Source organism: Xenopus laevis, chromosome 9_10L (genome assembly GCF_017654675.1).
Source record: "Xenopus laevis strain J_2021 chromosome 9_10L, Xenopus_laevis_v10.1, whole genome shotgun sequence".
NCBI classification, from domain to species: domain Eukaryota; kingdom Metazoa; phylum Chordata; class Amphibia; order Anura; family Pipidae; genus Xenopus; species Xenopus laevis.
In genome coordinates, this window is record NC_054387.1 from 36602772 (window position 1) to 36622107 (window position 19336).

A 19336-nucleotide genomic window follows, 5' to 3' on the forward strand; every position below is an offset into this window, starting at 1 on the left:
CAGTACAGGTATGGGACCCATAATCCGGAAACCGGTTATCTAGAAATCTCCCATATACTCCATTTTATCTAAATAATCCAACATTTAAAAAAAGTATTTCCTTTTTCTTTGTAATAATAAAACAGTAGCTTGTACTTAATCCAAACTAATATATAATTATTCCTTTATTGGAAGCAGAACCAGCGTATTGGGTTTATTTGATGTTTACATGATTTTCTAGTAGACTAAAGATATGAAGATCCAAATTATGGAAAGATCCATTATCCAGAATACCCCAGGTCCCGCACATTCTGGATAACAGGTCCCATACCTGTATATAATTATATAAAACAAAAAGAGAAATTTGAATCCAAGCTGAAACCAAGCTAAGATCGTAATCTTCTGATGTGAATCCTCAGCCAAAATGCTGCTGACACTTTTCTCAACCACACACCCAACCTTTGCGCAATACTTACACATTTGCATTGCATAATAAAAATGATTTTAAAAAATGATTAGCAGATACCTCACCTAATTTAATTTGCATAATTTCTGCTTTCTCAATAAGTAAGAGCAAACAGTGCAGATAAAAGGTTGAGGAGCCTGAGACTCTGCATTCAGTCCTACAATTTAAATTGCCGTCTTGAGCTGAGTTTGAAGGCGACAACATGACATGTAAGTCAGATATCTTTTTCCTTTATTTATTCTGGTTTTAGTGATTAGCATTATTAACATGTATTTATATAGCGCCAACATATTGCGTAGCACTGTAATCAGTAATCATCTTCTGATTAAGTTCTTACATTTGAAAGATATGCAAATAATTTAAACAGTACCTAAATTTCAGAGGTTGATAATGGCTGATGAAAATGTAGATAAGGAGGTCCTATTGTACTTACCTACCATCTAGGTTAAGTTTACCTAACTTTTCTCCTCTCCTCTTGACCCCATGCATAGTAGCTACAGAATTTGGTGTCATGGGTGCCCCTTGCCCATAGCTTTTTTGTCTGTTGGGGCATCCATGTAACAAAAATATGAACAAAATATGAAACAATCATGAAAGAGGATCAAGGATAGGAATATAATACATTTGCTGTATAGAACTGCTCCAGTTGAGAAGCAGCAATCCTTTTTATTCACAATTATTAAAGTGCTAGATCCAAACAGTTGCTACCAGTCTAAAATTCCAAATCTGATTGGTTGATGGTTTTCTGACTGTAATGTCCATATACTAGAATGCAAGACTGGAACAGTTGTAGCAGATTTGAAATCTCCATAAAGTTCGGATCTCCATAAACAAACAGAACAGCTGAAGGGTCTAAAGTTCTTTATTCCGAGTAACTATTATGTCAACTTTACATTTTCAATGAATTCTAATAAGTGATCTGTGTGTAGATCTACAGGTGGGCAATTTCCAATGGAACATATAAAAATCGGATGCATTTTCCCTTTGAACATATTTATGTAATAAAACAGCTCAATTCTTAGTCATGCATGGGGTGAAAATGATTAATAATTAAAAATACAGGTTTGGGCAACACAATTGACAGCGCTTGGCACCGCTAATGAAGATTCTTTACATTATTGCAACAGGTATTTATAGTTTTATGAGATTTCTCAACCACCTTGTAAAAATGAATGCCCATTATCACGCATCAATATTATTAATTCTGTACAGAAAAATGATGCAACAGAAGCCAAGTTAAATGTCCCATTCAGTCCTCTCATCAAACATGGAACCTTCACAACCACTAGGGCAGGTCTTGGCAAGATAGGAGTCTATGTTTCTATGGTAGAACTGAATTATACTGAGACTTGGTAACTCTATTGACTACATTAATGTAGTAACATAACACATCAAAGACAGTACACATCATCATAGGTGTTCTAATTTAGAGCAAATAGGTGGAGATCTTTGAAGACATGGTTTAAGTCATTTGAGTCATTGTAAATGACAGCATACAGCCATGCATGCAGGCATACTGCCCTGCTATATGCCTCTTGTTTGGGGATGTACCAAATATTATTGGTAAATAAATTCATGGATTCTGATTTAGCAAGAAAATCTAAGCTATCAACAGCACGTACGTTGTAGGGTTATTTTGTCCATCTGCAGGTACAGAATCATTGCATAAAGCTTATTGCAAAACAAACATGTCATGGGTATCTCTAGGCCTAACTGTTATTTTAAAGGGATACTGTCATGGAAAAAAAAAAAAATTTCAAAATGAATCAGTTAATAGTGCTGTTCCAGCAGAATTCTGCACTGAAATCCATTTCTCAAAAGAGCAAACAGATTTTTTTTATATTCAATTTTGAAATCTGACATGGGGCTAGACATATTGTCAATTTCCAAGCTGCCCCATGTCATGTGACATGACAGTATCCCTTTAAGTAGTTGATGGGCAATTATGTCCTTGGTGGGCCTGGGCATGAAGAATTAGCCTTGGGCATAGAGGCATGTCCAGAAGACAGGAACCTCTGTGCCCAGGTTTAATGGTGACTATAAGCTCCTGCAGCAGCCCTAAGCTATAAGGAATGCTATAAATGAGATGCTTGTTTAGGGCTTTAGCCGCCTTTGAAAGCTGACATTTGTACTGATTAGGTCAAACTGAATCTGGGCCATAATAGGAAAGGAATTTTTTAATGAGAAAGTATTTATTATGTATAAACAATGTATTTCTGCTACAAATGGCTTCAGCTTAACTAAGGCATCTGGAAGAAATAGTAAACTCTTTTCAATTGGAAATGAAGGTCGCTCCATGCAAATATGTGCACTAGTCTGCATCAGTCTGCCTTAGGTTTGTACATATTGAAGTAATAATTTCAACATGTATTTCTGGTTCAACGTTATTAATTAAAATGCAGGCAATTAATTGTCGTTGATGAGAGTATAAGTGACAGATCTCCAATTTACTGTTAAAGGGAAAATAGCATGGGAACAGGTCAAATGCAAAGAGTTAAAGACAGAAAACAAGTATTACCAGAAAAGGCTTTATTCAATGATCAGAGTCAGATATAAATAGTTTGCTTAGGGAAATGTGACAGTTTCTGTCTCTTGTTATCTGAACATTAATAAAATAATCCTGGGCTTTGTATTGTATTGTGACTAAACCTGCAAAGTAAATGGACAGAGGGACACTACTGTTATGAATGGGTTGTTAATACAGGGCACAATATTTAGATTAGCACTCTCTGTTTGCTTATTGTTTACTATCAATAGAACTGAGCCATGACCCTTAATCTGGCTTCCGCATACAATTTCTCTGACTGCAACCTTAGGCACCCAAGAAATACTGTGCCAAATATACTGTTCACAGATCTGCTCTTATTGTTTGCTAACCACTTGCAGACCTGGTGTAAAGACATGGAGACTCATTTTTTAATAGTTTAGGGTTTTGGTACATACCTTGATACTCCACAAGGAACAGAAAACTCATATTCTTTACTTTGTATTTACAGTGCACAAACACTGATTAAAATATCCCCACCCAGAATGTATTTAATATTAATGTATGGGTGTTCCTCTTTATGGAGAAACATAACCATCTAATGGACAGGCAATCATTGCCACCTGGTGCTATCTATGAACATTGCACATGAATGCAACCTAGCACACTATCCAATGAAATATGGTGCCACCATAGAGAAAGGATCATTGTGGCTTGAGTGCTGTTTGTTGAATCCCAACTGCTGACCTCTGGCAATGATTTCCTCAGAAATGTTGACTGTGGATCAGTCCCTTACAAAAAGAGAACCAGTGCTTCATTTATTTGCATGTGCAGTTTTAAAGGCAGTCTAGTTTTGTTAAAGAAAAAAAAATTGTCAACAAAGCATCTTGTTCTTTTTTTTTTAGCCCTTGTGCTGAGAAGCTCGGATCTTCAACAAACATCCAATGCAGCTGTTCATAATACCAGTGACTATGTCACCAAAGTCCCAATTGTGAGAAGAGGTCTCGTCATGAATTTGACATTGACTTTCAGTCGAGATTTACAAAGCACAGAGAATCTGGCCTTAGTGGTGGAGACAGGTAATGAACATCTTTGCTTAAAACCTTCACAGAAAAGTCTCTTTTGAGATTCAAGAGTAACAGAGGATTCCCCATGTTATATAATTCAGCCATGTCTAATGTAAACTATTGTTATCTAGCAGTTTGAATTAGTTATGCCTGACAGATTCATCATAGCTTAAGATTTCAAAGTGTTTTTATTTTAATTACATACATTTCCACTCTCACTTGCTCCTGTTGCCCATCTTTCAGTCTTGGCCTGGTTGCTAGGTTAAATGGAGTTCTTGCGACCAATAAGTTGATGAGGTTTTGGAACAATTGTTAAGTAATACCCAAACCACACACAAATACACAATAATGACACCAATTAGAAACTGTTGATACAATGAAAATACTACATGCATAAAGGAAATTGTTTGAAGAATTATCTTTTCTATATCGACTAAAAGTACCAAAATTATGATAATCTACCAGTCTGCTAACAGTCTACCAATCTGGACCATATCACAGCTGCCATGTTATGTCTTCTTCTCAGTGATCCCCATCATCCCCTGCTCCCCAAATGAAGACGTGCATATTTGCAATATAGAAATATATAGGGAAAACTTTGTAGTGCCCATGTGCCATCCGAGGGTTGTGAATGGATTCCTAGAAAGACAAGATAAAATGGAGGCTGTGAATTCTGCAGAATGTGCCTGGGAATGGTCCCACAGGGTGGTAACAAATTGGCACCATCAGTGAATTTGCATTGTCCATTTATTGGACAAAATGGAGCACTGCACTAATCGTTTTTTTTTTTAACTCTTTCTGCTGAAGAATATCTCTCAAAGAAAAATTTGCAATACTCTTGGAGAGTGTACTAGACAACAGGGGTCATTTACAATGACCTAGAGCAGAAGTGCTAGGGTGCAAGAACATGCCATTTTGAGTTAATGCAGAAAGTACTTCTGCCCTGTGTGTGCCTAAGGTCTGCACCTTGCACCAGATAAATAATCAGGTATGAGGTGCAGAGAGAAGCAACAGTGAACACAGGTCAGCTACAGCCATGAATGACAGGAACATTAGTAGTGGTTTAGGGTATGGGAGGAGGCAAGCCTACATGCCTTCCCCCTCCAGCTCCTCATGTATATAAAATATTCACACTGGAGTAGCTGTTTATAAAAGTTGACACAACTGGTCCAATATATCACTCCTTGACAAATTTTCTTGGCAGGTCCCTCTCCTTCAGCAAGCACAAATACAAGGGCTGTAATGCCAGTATCCAGTTCCCCAAGCACCAACACCTGGAGTGCCACCAGTAAATCAATCAGCGCTGGAACTATAAATGTGTCTATCAATATTCCTGTCAATGCTGTCATCGGTCCTTACAAGATTACTGCGCAAATCACAAGTGCAGGACGCACAAACACTTACAATGTTGGAAAATGTAGTGTTGTCTTTAATCCTTGGGAATCAGGTACTGATATGTAATTTCTTATCATAGTTCATATTTTACAACTGCACAACTGCTGCTCTATATTCTAAATACCCCTTTTAGGAACCTGAAAAATGGTTCCCCATAACCAATTATGGAGTGTCCCCCTGAAAACTGGGAAATTTCTTCCTATAAGAGGAAATAATTGTTAAAGCTAGGTTCATAACTTATCCTAAACAAATATTGGGGTCACAAAACGAATATTGGCGTCACAAAGCTGATTAATGAATTAATGATTTGGGTCCCCTGAGAAACAGCTAAAGAAACACTGAATTTGCTGGACAATCAGGTGGCCATTTTTGCAGGGTTGGACGGGCTGGAATACCGCCAAGATCCTGTTGGGCCATGCCACCTGCGAGCAAACGAGCCACCGTTGTGCAATTAATTTATATTTTATTAAATTGTTATTGTTTGCCATTACTTTTTCAACTTCTTCCAGGTGATGAGGTATACATGAGTAACGATTCAGAAAGAAAGGAATATGTTCTCAATGAAAATGGACTAATATTCGCTGGAAGTACAAGTTATGTAGGGAGAAGAATGTGGGACTATGGCCAGGTAATTTGAAATACATGATGTTTCCTTGATTCTTCCTAGCCTCTAGTAAAATTATATATGTTCTTGGTCCTGATAGAACTGATTCCCAGATAAGTACTTGATGAAAAATGTTGTGTTCCCTCAAAGCAGAAACATATCAAAGTGATAGATGTTTAGAATAAAATGCAATACTGGAGAAATTACTCCTCTTTTTTCTCTCCTAAGATAACCTATTGCAGTACCATAGAAACCTATTTCCTTGGTCCATAATAACTTATTATAGAAATGTGCTTAAAATATTCTTATTCAAAGGTGACTAAGTACGATCTACTTCTAGTGATATTATCCCATATATACTGTCTACAATCAGAATGGTTTTGGAGTGCCATCAAAATTTATATTTAGTTGTAATGCAGAGTAAATATAGCACCTGTTGTTATAATGAAATGCATAACACTCATCACTTAAGCCCAGTATTTAGATCCAAATAATGGGTGATGTACAGTATGTCGCAACACTCTACCGTAGTGGTCTGTTGGTCATGAGCTCAAAATATGATGGTTGACCATGATTTATTCTTGGGGGACTATTAAAGCTACCCTAGACTTGACCAAAACTAAATACAGATCTCTTGATGTGGGTTATTAGGCTGAGGCAAATAAATTTATAAAAAGTTATCCTGTAGCATACAGATACTGTATATACATACATACCATATCATGTGACTTTTCACTGCACTTTTTTAACAGTTTGAAGATGGAATAGTGGACATTTGCTTCCAGTTGCTACAAAAGAGTGCAGAATACAGAGCAGACCCTGCTACACATGTCTCAAAATGTAATGACCCTGTCTATATCTCAAGGATATTAAGTGCTATGGTAAGGAACTCAATGTGTGGCTGTACAATAGAGGCAATCCTTATTATCAGGCTTCTTATTGGTTGACCCTGGATACATGCTCTTAATACTGTAGTGGAGTAGGGCAAATTCAAAATTATGAATTAAAAATATCAATAAATGAATACATCCAAATATTTGCAAAATTAGCATATTGTCTCCGTTAAATTAATTTTTTTTTTTTTTACTGTAGGTTAATAGCCAAGATGACGGGGGAGTAATAGTGGGGAACTGGAGTGGCAATTACTCAGGAGGTCAAAATCCAACTTCATGGGATGGAAGTGTTGCCCTCCTTCGAAGCTGGAGTCAATATGGACCTGTCAGATTTGGACAATGCTGGGTGTATGCTGGAGTGCTCTGTACCGGTAAGTCAGAAAAAATAAAATCACATTCTACTTCCTGCCCCTACAAGCCAAATTCATTGCACCAATGAAAGAAGTGTAGGAGCCTCTTGATGTCATTGTGGCTCAGTTGATGGATTTTTCCCATGTGCCATGTGTGGGACAGTATGACAGCCATATTTGTATGATGTTTTGTATGCCCACCATCTGTTGATTAAACAATGACACAAGTATTCTAAATGCATTTTTGAGACATCCCTTACAAATATCTCTAACCTTTGCAGTTAATTTTGCTATGTCCTCTCTTACTTTAGTTATACCAGATGTTGGAATCTTAGATGAGTTCCAAGCAATGGCTGAAGGTCCAACTTTCAAAACAAGCATAGTGTATTTTGGGGCCAACTAACCATATAGCAATTCCATCAACGTGCTTTGCCTTCAGGAGGAAAACATTAGTTTTAGCATTTGTACCATTGTTTTGTGTGTATTCCTATATAGGCAGACATAAGTGTGCCATACAGGATGCATATATACGGTATATATATATATAGATTTATACTGAAATAAGAAGACACTGATGTACATATGTATTACTATTCTCTTGATCTAGTACTGCGATGCCTGGGAATACCTGCCCGTGTCATAACGAATTTTGAATCAGCTCATGACACCAATAACAACCTATTGATTGAACAATACTATGATATATATGGAAAAAATTTAGGATCCCCTGACAGCGTGTGGTAAGAGACATTCTACGTATCTAGTTCTTATGAAATTGTAAGGGGGTTCATTATACAGGTGAACCCAGCATTTTCAATTCTGCTTAAACTCACAATATGACATGAAACTATATATATATATATATATATATATATATATATATATATATATATATATATATATATATATATATATTAAAAATTAGTGATGAGCACACTATTCCTTTGTTTGTTATAGTATACACACACACACACACACACACATGCACACCCCACACTTGGATTTGTGTGTTAATGATTAACTTTTTCTCTATAATAATAAAACAGTACCTTGTACTTGATCTTCACTAAGATATAATCAATCCTTAATGGAAGCTAAACCAGCTTATTGGGGTTATTTAATGTTTACATGATTTTTTTAGCAGACTTAAGGTATGAAGATCCAAATTACAGAAAGATCCATTATCTGGAAAACCCCAGGTCCAGAGCATTCTGAATAAAAGGTCCCAAACCTGCACTGGATTTAAACTAATGGGAATTAAATTTGTGTTTTATGGTATCTCTATTTTATCTGTTTCAGGAATTTTCATGCTTGGGCTGAAGGGTGGTTTAAGAGAAAAGATATAGGTTCAACATATGATGGATGGCAGATTCTGGACGCAACCCCACAGGAACCAAGTGGAGGTAAAAAGTTAACTTGAAGGGGAACTATCATGAAAACAAAAATTGAATAAAAGGTTCATATCATGGACATAATAAAATATATTTTTAGCTACTGCCCCTGCTTTATATTACTTCATTTGCCAACTGTGGTATCTCATGTTGGGGGACCTGAGCTCTTTTAAGTAATCTTTTAATACTTAGGTGAGTAGACAATTTACCCGTTAGTAATTATGCCCAGTATAACATGTTTTGGACAAGTAACATAGTGAGAGGTCACCTTTTGATATAGAGAGGGGCATATGATACAAATGCCCCAGTGTGTGCCATTCCTCTGTTTGGATCTATCAGCCTATAATTTACTCTGTTCATCCCCTATTTCTAGCTAAGGCTTTGCATTGCTTTTGTTATAGCACATTAGCCCATCATTTTGGAATATAACACTTCTATCAATATCAGAAAAGCCATATGGCACACATGTTAAAAGCACAAGCTAATTAAAGCCATTTAAAATATTAGGGTGATGAAAGCATAGAAAACTGTAGCTTTAGTGTAAAAATAAAAACTGGGTAAATTAATAGGCCTTGCAAAATGAAAAATGTTTTCAATATAGTTAGCCAAAAATGTAATGTATAAAGGTTGGAGTGACTGGATGTCTAACATAATAACCAGAACACTACTTCCTGCTTTGCAGCTCTCTTGGGGGCAATTCACTATGCTCCGAAGCGCCTAACGCTAGCATCAATTCGCTAGCGTTGGGCATTTTCGTTACTTCGTTACAAACAATGGCGTAAATTCGCTAGTGTTACTTCGCACCCTTACGCCTGGCGAATTTGCGCAACGGACGTAACTGCGCAAATTCACTAACGCGCGCATTGTACTGAATGCTACCTTTTACGCTAGACTTCCTTCGCCACCTCAGACCAGGCGAAGCGCAATAGAGTAGATAGGGATTGCTTCAAAAAAAGTTCAAATTTTTTCTAAGTCCCAAAAAACGCTGGTGTTTTTTCTATATTATGGGTGATAGGCTGAAAAAGATCGAAACATTTTTTGGGGCTCCCCTCCTTCCCCCCTACATTTCCTAACTCATGGCAACTGAACTATACAGTGGGCACATGTGTAGGGCAAAATAAAAATTTTATTTGTTGTTTTGAAGGTTTCCCAGGCATTTGTAGTGTTTGTACGTATTCCTCCATTGAAATTTGAATTTGGCGCCGTATGCAAATCAACCATCGCTAGCGTAACTTTGTTTCGCTTAGTGAATCAACACTAGCACAACTTCGCAACCTTACGCTACCCCTGAGCGCAACTTCGGATTTTAGTGAATTTGCGGAGCGCTGGCGAAACTACGCCTGGCCTGGCAAAGTGTGGCGAAGTGCGGCGAAGTTACGCCTGGTGCAACTACGAATCTTAGTGAATGTCCCACTTGGTTTCCACTGATTGTTTACCAGGCAGGAAACAAACAGTAATTTGAGGGGGGGGCACATGGGTCATAACTGTTTGCAATTGATCCTCAGCATGCAGCTCAGATTCAAAAGCAAACACATTGATCAGTTATGTCCCATGTGGCCCCCCTTAAAGTCGGTAACTCAGAGTTAGAGAGCTGAAAAGCAGGAAGTAGTGTTCTATTCTGTTATACATCCATTTACTGAGAAAAAGGCACACTGGCACACAAGTGTACTCTACTCCAGCCTTTATAGATTACACTTTTGGCTTTTTTTTACACTTTTTTTTTATTATATATTAGAATTTTTTTTTTTTTGCTCTATTTACCCGGTTTTTATTTCTACACTGAGCTGTTCCTTTAAAGGGCATGCAAAAAAATAAAATCCCATTTTTACTTTTTATATGAAAAAGAAACCTATCTCCAATATACTTTAATTAAAAAATGTGCACCATTTTTATTAGAAACCTGACTGTATGCAGTGAAATTCTTCCTTCATTTACTGCTGTGGAAAGGAATTGTCAGACGGTCCCTAACTGCTCTGCAGGGAAACAATCATACTTATGAACAGCAGGGGGAGCCCCTGCCTTACTTTCCAGCCATGCAGAACTCAAGCAGCTTTGTTTGTTTCCCTGTTTTGATAATTTATGACGATCCCTAAGCAGCCCAGACCACACTAAGCATGTACATAGTCTTGGTCTTGACTTTGTTTAACAAAGTTACAAGATGGTGACCCCCTGTGGCCAACTTTGAAAGCATAAATCATTTGTTTGATTAGGCTTGTGGTGCAGTAAGTTCATATTTATTTTAGTATACAAAATACAGCATTTCTAGCCTTATTCTATTTTAGACATTACTTTCCCTTCAACTGACCAATCGTGTGATCCCTAACAGGCCTGCTCATGCTCAATTGTTAATTAAATGTCGGAATAACCAATGATCTGCAGTTACTAAGCTTTAAAACTACAGTACAATGTGTTCTAGGTCATGCTACAAAAATCTCATGGTGTGCTCATGCCATCATATTCTGGTTGGATTCATCTGCTAAGATATACAGTATGTGTCCCAGTGGAGTAAACCACAGCAACCAATTGAGCACTTATTTCCATAGTCCTTACTATAGTAAACTAATCAAAATAAATAACTTATTTGGTGATCTAAGAACAAAAGCAATTACCCAATTCGGAAAAAATTCATTGTGTGGTGTGTGTTGAATATTTTTGCTTCTGTTTCAGGCAGCTACCGCCTTGGGCCAACTTCCCAAAAAGCTATAAAAGAGGGAGATGTGAACCTGCCCTTCGATGGACCATTTGTACTTGCTGAAGTTAATGCGGACAGAGCAAACTATACCAAAATGTCGGATGGATCGCTTAGAACTCTTTACACTGATACTCGATCAGTTGGGCAATACATCTCTACAAAAGCAGTTGGAACTTTCTCCCGCCTTGATGTTACTAATGACTACAAATATCCGGAAGGTAAGACATTTATAAACCAAAAGTGAACATTTTTTTACTTAGTGATAGTATGTAAAAGAAAAGAGTAGTGATGAGCGATTTTTTTCGCCGGGCATGGGTTCACTTCACCATCTGCTAATTTTTTTACAAAACTGTTGCAAAAATCATCCATGAAAAGTTTTGCCGCAACAAAAAAGTCACCAAGGCAAATAAGTCACATAACAAAAACACAAAAAACACTCTTTGACTTTAATGCATTTGGACAAAAAATTTTAAAAACAAAAAAGTCGTAAGAAAAAACACCCGTTGACTTAATTGCATTTTGAGTGAGAAAAAATTGTCACTCATGTAAAAAATTGTCTCAGTCAGGTTAGAGATGAAATTACAATGTCAGCTCCAATGTCCCTCTGTTATACTATATAAGGTGCACATACCACTAATGGGCACGATTCATTCCAATAACCATAGAGAGTAGACGTACAGCACCGTTTTCCAATAAAAACTATATTATTCCAAACACATGGCAAGACCCTGGATTACAACGATGTTTCAGGTTGCTCATTAAATTATTTCAAGGGAGTCCATCAGTAAATTACCTGGAAGATCAAATCTGAATTGTGGACTTCTTATATGAGTCAGGCAGCACTGGTCTATATTATATTCACTTTGTTTTCCCTAGCAGCACTGTGACAACACCAGGCAGTGTGAGGACATGAGCACATGAAATTCCGCCACTCTCCATTAATTTCTATGGGATTTTTAAAAGAGTATTTACCAATGAGTGAAAGTGAAAGTTCATCCTTTGATAAATACGCCTTTCAAAATGCCATAGAAATGAATGGAGAGTGGCAGAGCCGGGCCAACCCGGCCAGGCGCCCTAGGCAGCCTGGCGGGCCAAGGCGCCGGCTCTGTGCGCGCTCTACTGCGCATGCGCAAAAGTTCGCTCCAGCGCGCATACGCGGAATGTGTGCGCGCATGCGCAGAAGCGCATTTACACAGAAGACGCCAGTGGCAGTCGGGGAGAGACGCGGCCGGACACGGGGTAGGCGACAGAGCAGGTACGTGCCTGGTGCCCCCTCAGCTTTGCGCCCTAGGCACGTGCCTACTCTGCCTACCCCTAGTTCCGGCCCTGGTGGAATTTCACTGTGACGATCTCTAACTTCACTCTTTGATAAATATACCCCTATGTGTATTGTGTTAGAGAGGGTCCTAGTTTGTTTGCCCTCACAGTAAGGGGTCCTGGGGAAAATTCATGCTGGCTGCACAGAGCAAAAGTTACAGCTTATAAACCATTTGGTGCAACAATTCAGTACAATATTGGGATACATGTCAGTATTGACATAATATTTCAGATTTTCCCCTACAGTTTATAAAAGTTTTATCACAAGCACCAATGTCTAACATCCAGTGATTAATATAGTGTATAAAGTACCCACTCTTGTAAAATATAAGGATAGGCCTTAGGCCTTTGGCCTCATGTTTTATATGGTCATTGAACTCCTCGTTAACTTCTAATATCCTCATATTTTGCAACAGGTGGCACTTTATTTATTATAATACACACGTTTCAGTGAGTCACGGTGACAGAAATGATATCACTAAGCTCCGATTATAATCGATGACATCACTAAGCACAGTTTATCATTTACAGGATATTAATGGCTCTTGTGTATTATATAGATATATTGTGTATGATAACTAGGAATATCCTCTTTTCTATTTATTTTAAGGGACCACACAAGAAAGGGATTCTTTTCAAAAAGCTAAAAGATTGTTGGCAAGACCAGAGAGAGTCATGCTTTCTAGCAGAAGACTTACTGAAGGAGGATCATTTGCCAGCCTTGCTCGAGAAGCAGAAAAGCCACTGGTCCAGGAAGCACCAAAACCTGAAATCACTGGTACCTTCAAGCTGAGTGGGGAGCCACAGGTTGGAGAAGACTTCACAGTCTCGCTGAAAATAAAAAATCCTTCCTCTAGCAAAAAGCAAGTGAATGCCAAGTGGACTCTTACAGCAATTGTATATAACAGAACTCCAGTGAAAGAAATACTAAGCAATTCACAGTCGGTCACATTGGCTCCTAATGAAGGTATAGCTGCAGTGAGAAATTCAACTTTATTGAGGGTTGATGCCATAACAAGTTAAAGGGATACTGTCATGGGAAAACATGTTTTTTTAAAACGCATGAGTTAATTAATAGTGCTGCTCCAGCAGAATTCTGCACTGAAATCCATTTTTCAAAAATGCAAACAGATTTTTTTATATTCAATTTTGAAATCTGACACGGGGTTAGATATATTGTCAGGTTTCCCAGCTGCCCCCAGTCATGTGACTTGTGCTCTGATAAACTTCAGTCACTCTTTACTGCTGTACTGTAAGTTGGAGTGATATCACCCCCCTCACTTACCCCCCCCCAGCAGCCTAACAGCAGAACAATGGAAAGGTAACCAGATAGCAGCTTCCGAACACAAGATAAAAGCCAAGTCCCACTGAGACTGATTCAGTTACATTAAGTAGGAGAAATAACGGCCTGCCAGAAAGTAGTTCCATCCTAAAGTGCAGGCACAAGTCACATGACTTGGGGCAGCTGGGAAACTGACAATAGGTCTAGCCCATGTCAGATTTCAAAATTGAATATAAGAAAATCTGTTTGCTCTTTTGAGAATTGGATTTCAGTGCAGAAGTCTGCTGGAGTAGCACTATTAACTGATGCGTTTTGAAAAAAACATGTTTTCCCATGACAGTATCCCTTTAACTATTACAGCAAATCAGCTGGTAGCATTTATTGTGCTGCTATTAGAAAGCACGCATCTGATTGGTTACTAAGGCTGTACCAAATTTTGAACTTATGTGCTATGGAAAAGAATTACAGTTGTGTTTTGATGCAAATTGATTGCTAGTTGGGGCAAGCATTTTCAGAGAGCTCCATCACTTCTCATTCAGAACAGTTTTTATCTGCTGTGTCTAATGATGCAACCTGCTGTGTCCCCAGCCTCAGACTCAGCTGTACACCATTCATCAGAAAAAGGCTGGATGAACACATTGGCAACCATGTGTATCGATGCACATACAGTACCTTAAAGGAAAAGAAAAGATATAATCACTGGGGGCAAATATCAAGCACCCCAGTGATTATAATTGCTTTACTGAGACCCTGGGCAGGTCCTTCTGGTAATTGAAAACTGCACTAGCCCTGGGGTACTTCCGAAGGATCACCATGTTGCAATCTTCTTCCATGTGTTTATTCTTCTCTGTGCCCCAGGCCAGTGCACATGCATAGCAGAGTGAAAAACTACTTTCTGTTTTTAATCTATTCACTCTACTGCGCATGCACACCCCAACCAGGATCCAGAAAGAAGAACATGGGCTTCCTACAGTTGTACCCCAGGCCGTTGTAGCTTTCAATGAGCAGGAGCTCCAGGGTCTTAAGTAGGTGTATATAATCACTTGGTGCCTTACATGTTGGCACCCACCAGAGATGATACCTTTTCTTCTCCTTTAAACTTGTATTTACTATTGCATTAAAGGGGAATTATCACAAACATGACAATTTAATAAAAGCTTCATGATACTGAAATCTTCACTATCCCTCTCTCAGTATCTGTTTCTCTTCATTCTGTCTTCATGGTTGGGTGTCAGATGAATGATCCAATATATCTTATAGGGGGGCTTCCTTTCTTAGCAGATGTATTAGAGCTCACTCAAATAACTGATTCCAGTACAAACAAAATCTAACAAAATAACTGCCTTTTGCACAAATCCTGCATGTAGAGAGACATTATATCTGGTGATTTTAATAGAGTGAGCTCTAATACATCTTCTAGGTAAAAGGAGACCCCCTATTAGATATATTGGATCTAACTGTCAATAAATATCTGACACCCAACTCATGCATGAATAGAGAATGAAGTGAAACAGATGCTGAGAGAGGAATAGTGATGATAAGCTTGCTTATTTCAGAAACAATACGGAATTTTTAATTGATTGTATTTAGAAAGTTTGTTATTTAAGTATACTGAAGCTAATATTAAAATAATATTAATCTTACCAAACTGAGATATAGATTTCAATAAATATTGCCATTTTACATCTTTTTCCCTTAAGCCACCTTTTTATGATATTCTCTGTGCTTCCTCAGAGATCACCTGTCCAGAACTAATGCAGCTCTAACTGTAACAGGAAAAAGTGTGGGCATAAAAGACAGAACTTTGTCCATTAATTGGCTGATGTGAACTTAACATATATGTGTGCCCTTGATTTGTTTGTTTGCACTGTGAATCATATGGTCCTAGGGGGTGGCCCTTTGTACGTAAAATGGATTACCCAATGGCAGATACTACTAAAAATATATATTTTTATGAAGATGGTTTATTTACATGAAGCAGGGTTTTGCATAGGAGCTGATTTATGCAATACATTTTTACAGAGACTTACATTGTGTGGAGATATAATTTTCCTCTAACGTCTTTTTTTTTTTTTAATAAATTCTTTTGTTTCCAGAGAAATCTATAGAGATCACTGTTCAGTACGCTCAGTATGAAAATGTCCTAACGCCTGACAATATGATCCTAGCTACCGCAGTGTGTGTTGAAGAAAATGGAGGAAGTTTGTTGGTTGATACAGTTATCACCTTGAAGAATCCACCTCTGCAGCTGAAGGTATATTTAACCCACTCAGCTGATTTACCATTAATGCCCAAGGATGTCTCAATATTTTGTGGTCCTTAAACATTTCATGAGTGCCCTATGTAGTTTATCTTGGTGGACTGGTGGACAATCTAAGCTTTCTAACATGGAACATGGAAGAACTAATGAGAAAAACTTTATTTGCTGACATGTCAAACCTTTGCCACATAGGACCTGTGTGCTTGGCAAGGTTAAAAGTGTGCTTGAGGGGTCTTTTTAGGCAAGAGCAGTGACTTTCTTCATGTTTTCTAAATAACAGGTTAATCTTAATGTAAATTATGCTAATGAATAATAGTTGTGCCAAGTCCAGTAACCCACACCAACCAATCAGCAGTCATCTGTTTAAAAGTAAACATCTGATTGGTTGCTATAGATTACTATACCTGGTACAACCTTTGTAACCTTTATTAAATTTGCTCCAAGGCTACTAGAAAAAGGTAGTAAAGAAGTGAACGGTTGCTACAGTAAACTGTATTTGTGCAGTTTAGAGTATTTTACTAATGTGTGTTTATTTGCAAAGTTACCACAAACACAACTACAATAATAACATATTTCCCTATTATAAACATAGGCCACTGAACGTATCGTTTTGGGCAAAAAGGTCACTGTGGGCGTCTTTTTCACAAATCCGATTTCAGAAAATATCACAAAATGTGTGGTCACCCTACAGGGCAGCGGCGTTCTGAAGAAGCCTCTTGAAGTCCCGTAAGTGTATAAAATAAAAGTTTCAATTCAGCCAGAATTTTTATTTTAAATCTTTTTTTATCATTTTTCCAAAATTGAAGTTTAAAGTTTAATGTTCCTGTTTCAGTCTGGCAACTCAGTGATCCAGATGCAAATTCTGAATGGTTACAATTTGTTCCATTAGTTGATATGTTTCTCAGTAGTATCTGTGGAGTATTAGCAACTATTGCATCAATTTTAACAGCTGCCTGTAATGAAAGTCAGGGATTCCTCTCAGCAGGGCCAAAGATAAGAAATGTATCGACTAATGTATCAGTATGTGCAGGTCAGGTAAAACCAGACCCGAACCCGCCCTCCCTCCATCCACGCCCACATGCACCCGACTTTCAGGTTCCTTTTATAGAACCACGCAGATGAGGTCACAAAAGGGGTTCGGCGAGCAGGTGGACGGCTATAAAACTGGAAGCCAGCAGTGCAAGGTGGCTGGTAGAGAGAGCAGGAAGAAGAGCTCGACCAGCCCACCACCGCGAATGGGGGTGCAAGGTCGGCCCGAACCCACGGTTATCGGCCGGCCTGCACATCATTACAGTTTACAGAATCGGTTACCCCCCCCCGATCTGCTTTAGAAAGACATAAGAAGGTGAAAAATGTAACTTTAAACGTCAATATTAGAAAAATGAACACAGAGAGATTCACAGCATTTCCTGTAGAGCCTCCAGTGATCTGCACCTCTGTTCTGACCACAGAAAAAATTCTAAAATCAGGATGCCACCCACCTGATGTTATAATGGCTCAAAGGGGTTGTTCACCTTAAAAACACTTTTTTCAATTCAGTTGTTTTTAGATTGTTCCCCACTTGTTCCTTACATATTTTTTTTTACTGTTTTTTCAAAATCTAAGTTTAAAGCTGAATGTTCATGTCTCTGGTGTTTGAGTCTGGCAGCTCAGTAATTCAGGCGCAGACTCTGAACTGCGGTCAAATAATTTTGTGTGAAAATGTCATAACCCCATTTCTTTTTTATCTGTTGACCATAGTTTGCCAAATCTGAAAGCCAATCAGAGAATAAGAACCGAAATTGAACTGATCCCATACCGAACAGGCCAAAGAGGCATCATTGCTGGTTTCTCGTGCGACAAATTCTCTGATGTGAAGGGTTACCAGGCCATTGATGTAGCTGCAGCTTAGAACTGTCAGTACTGACAGCGGCAAGATATTTCTATAGGATTGGAAGAAACTTTTTATATGAATAGAAGAATAATATATATTCCTATGAATAATGAAGTAATAAAAGATCTGAACCAGACAAGGTTTTCTAACCTTTCCTCATAAGCACACAAAATACAACTGACCATACTGAAGTTCAACTAAGCTAACATATCCATTAAGCATGCGAACAAAACCTAAAAATATGTATTATTAAATAAAAATATTCTCAAACATTCTCTCTTGTTTCTATTGGGAGCAGCAGCGTAATTAGTCTGCATCAGGCCCCCCACAAAAAAAAATCTTTGGAGGGGACGGGAAAACAGTGACTCGTACCTGACCCCATGGGCCAGAGTGTGCCAGAGCGGGGACAATATCTGGCTCTAGATAGGCAAACTTAGTTTTGAGGTCCTTTTTTAAATAAATAACATTGATGTCCTTTGCATTTTTAAGTACTAGTAAGACTTTCATTAAATAGCTATATTTCTCCAGTAGTTACAATTATACTCTTTGAGCTGCAATGTACCCAGCATTAGCCAGAAACCAACCTGTTTGGTAGACAATGGACTGCACAGCCATGCTCAGCACCCTTAAAAACCCCAAGCTCCTTTGCCACAAAGCACTGATGTGTCTTCCACAACCCAGAACAGATAGCAAATATTCAGGTACTAGAACCCCCGGGGGAACAGTGACCATCATATTTCATGTAATGTCTTTTGCAAAAAGTAAATATACACTGGATCAGGGTATAAACTGTAAAAAAAAAAACATGCAACCGAATTTAAATTTAAAATTATATTAAATTACTTTTCTTAATATATTCCCTTAAGAAGGAAATGAAAGGAAATGCCCTTGTGTGTTGTATAGCATCAATCAAGAAGAAAATGAGTCTAACAATAGTAAAAGGATGTGGGTTCCATTAGAATATAATGGAAATATTATGGTGGGACTTTATAAAAGCTAAATCAGTTTTTTTAATGAAGAAGTCGTTAATGACTCACTGAAGACTCACTCTGTTAGCACTGTTTGCTTAGCTCAATCAAGTCAGTGGCACTTAAATGTTTTCACTAAGTTAATTTGAACAAAGCTCCAGGGCCCAGTGTCGGACTGGGTGTACAGAGTCCAACGGGGCTGCAATCATAAGGGCCCAACACCCTCACCGCATAACCCCAAGTTATGTACGTTCTCTCTCCTCCCAGCCCATGGATCTTAACCAGCAGTAGGGGTGGTGTGACCACAGATCTCA

The 19336-nt window shown here is 38.2% G+C and overlaps 1 protein-coding gene across 1 annotated transcript; it reads left to right on the forward strand.

Moving 5' to 3' along the window:
• The first annotated feature begins 546 nt into the window (after positions 1-546).
• On the forward strand, positions 547-18328 carry tgm3l.7.L (transglutaminase 3 like, gene 7 L homeolog). Its single transcript, XM_041576911.1, has 13 exons — positions 547-654; positions 3836-4009; positions 5202-5444; positions 5902-6020; positions 6749-6877; positions 7089-7260; positions 7847-7979; positions 8539-8642; positions 11298-11540; positions 13250-13606; positions 16018-16175; positions 16774-16907; positions 17922-18328. The coding sequence occupies exons 1-13, from the start codon at positions 648-650 to the stop codon at positions 18070-18072; spliced, it is 2124 nt and encodes a 707-aa protein (XP_041432845.1). The 5' UTR covers positions 547-647; the 3' UTR covers positions 18073-18328.
• Positions 18329-19336: the final 1008 nt, after the last annotated feature.

Bases quoted from the DNA above. Each gene is read 5' to 3' on its own strand.
- tgm3l.7.L (XM_041576911.1), top strand. The intron at 7,980-8,538 runs GTAAGAGACATT...TATCTGTTTCAG, and splicing joins GGATCCCCTGACAGCGTGTG to GAATTTTCATGCTTGGGCTG. The intron at 16,176-16,773 runs GTATATTTAACC...TTATAAACATAG, and splicing joins ATCCACCTCTGCAGCTGAAG to GCCACTGAACGTATCGTTTT.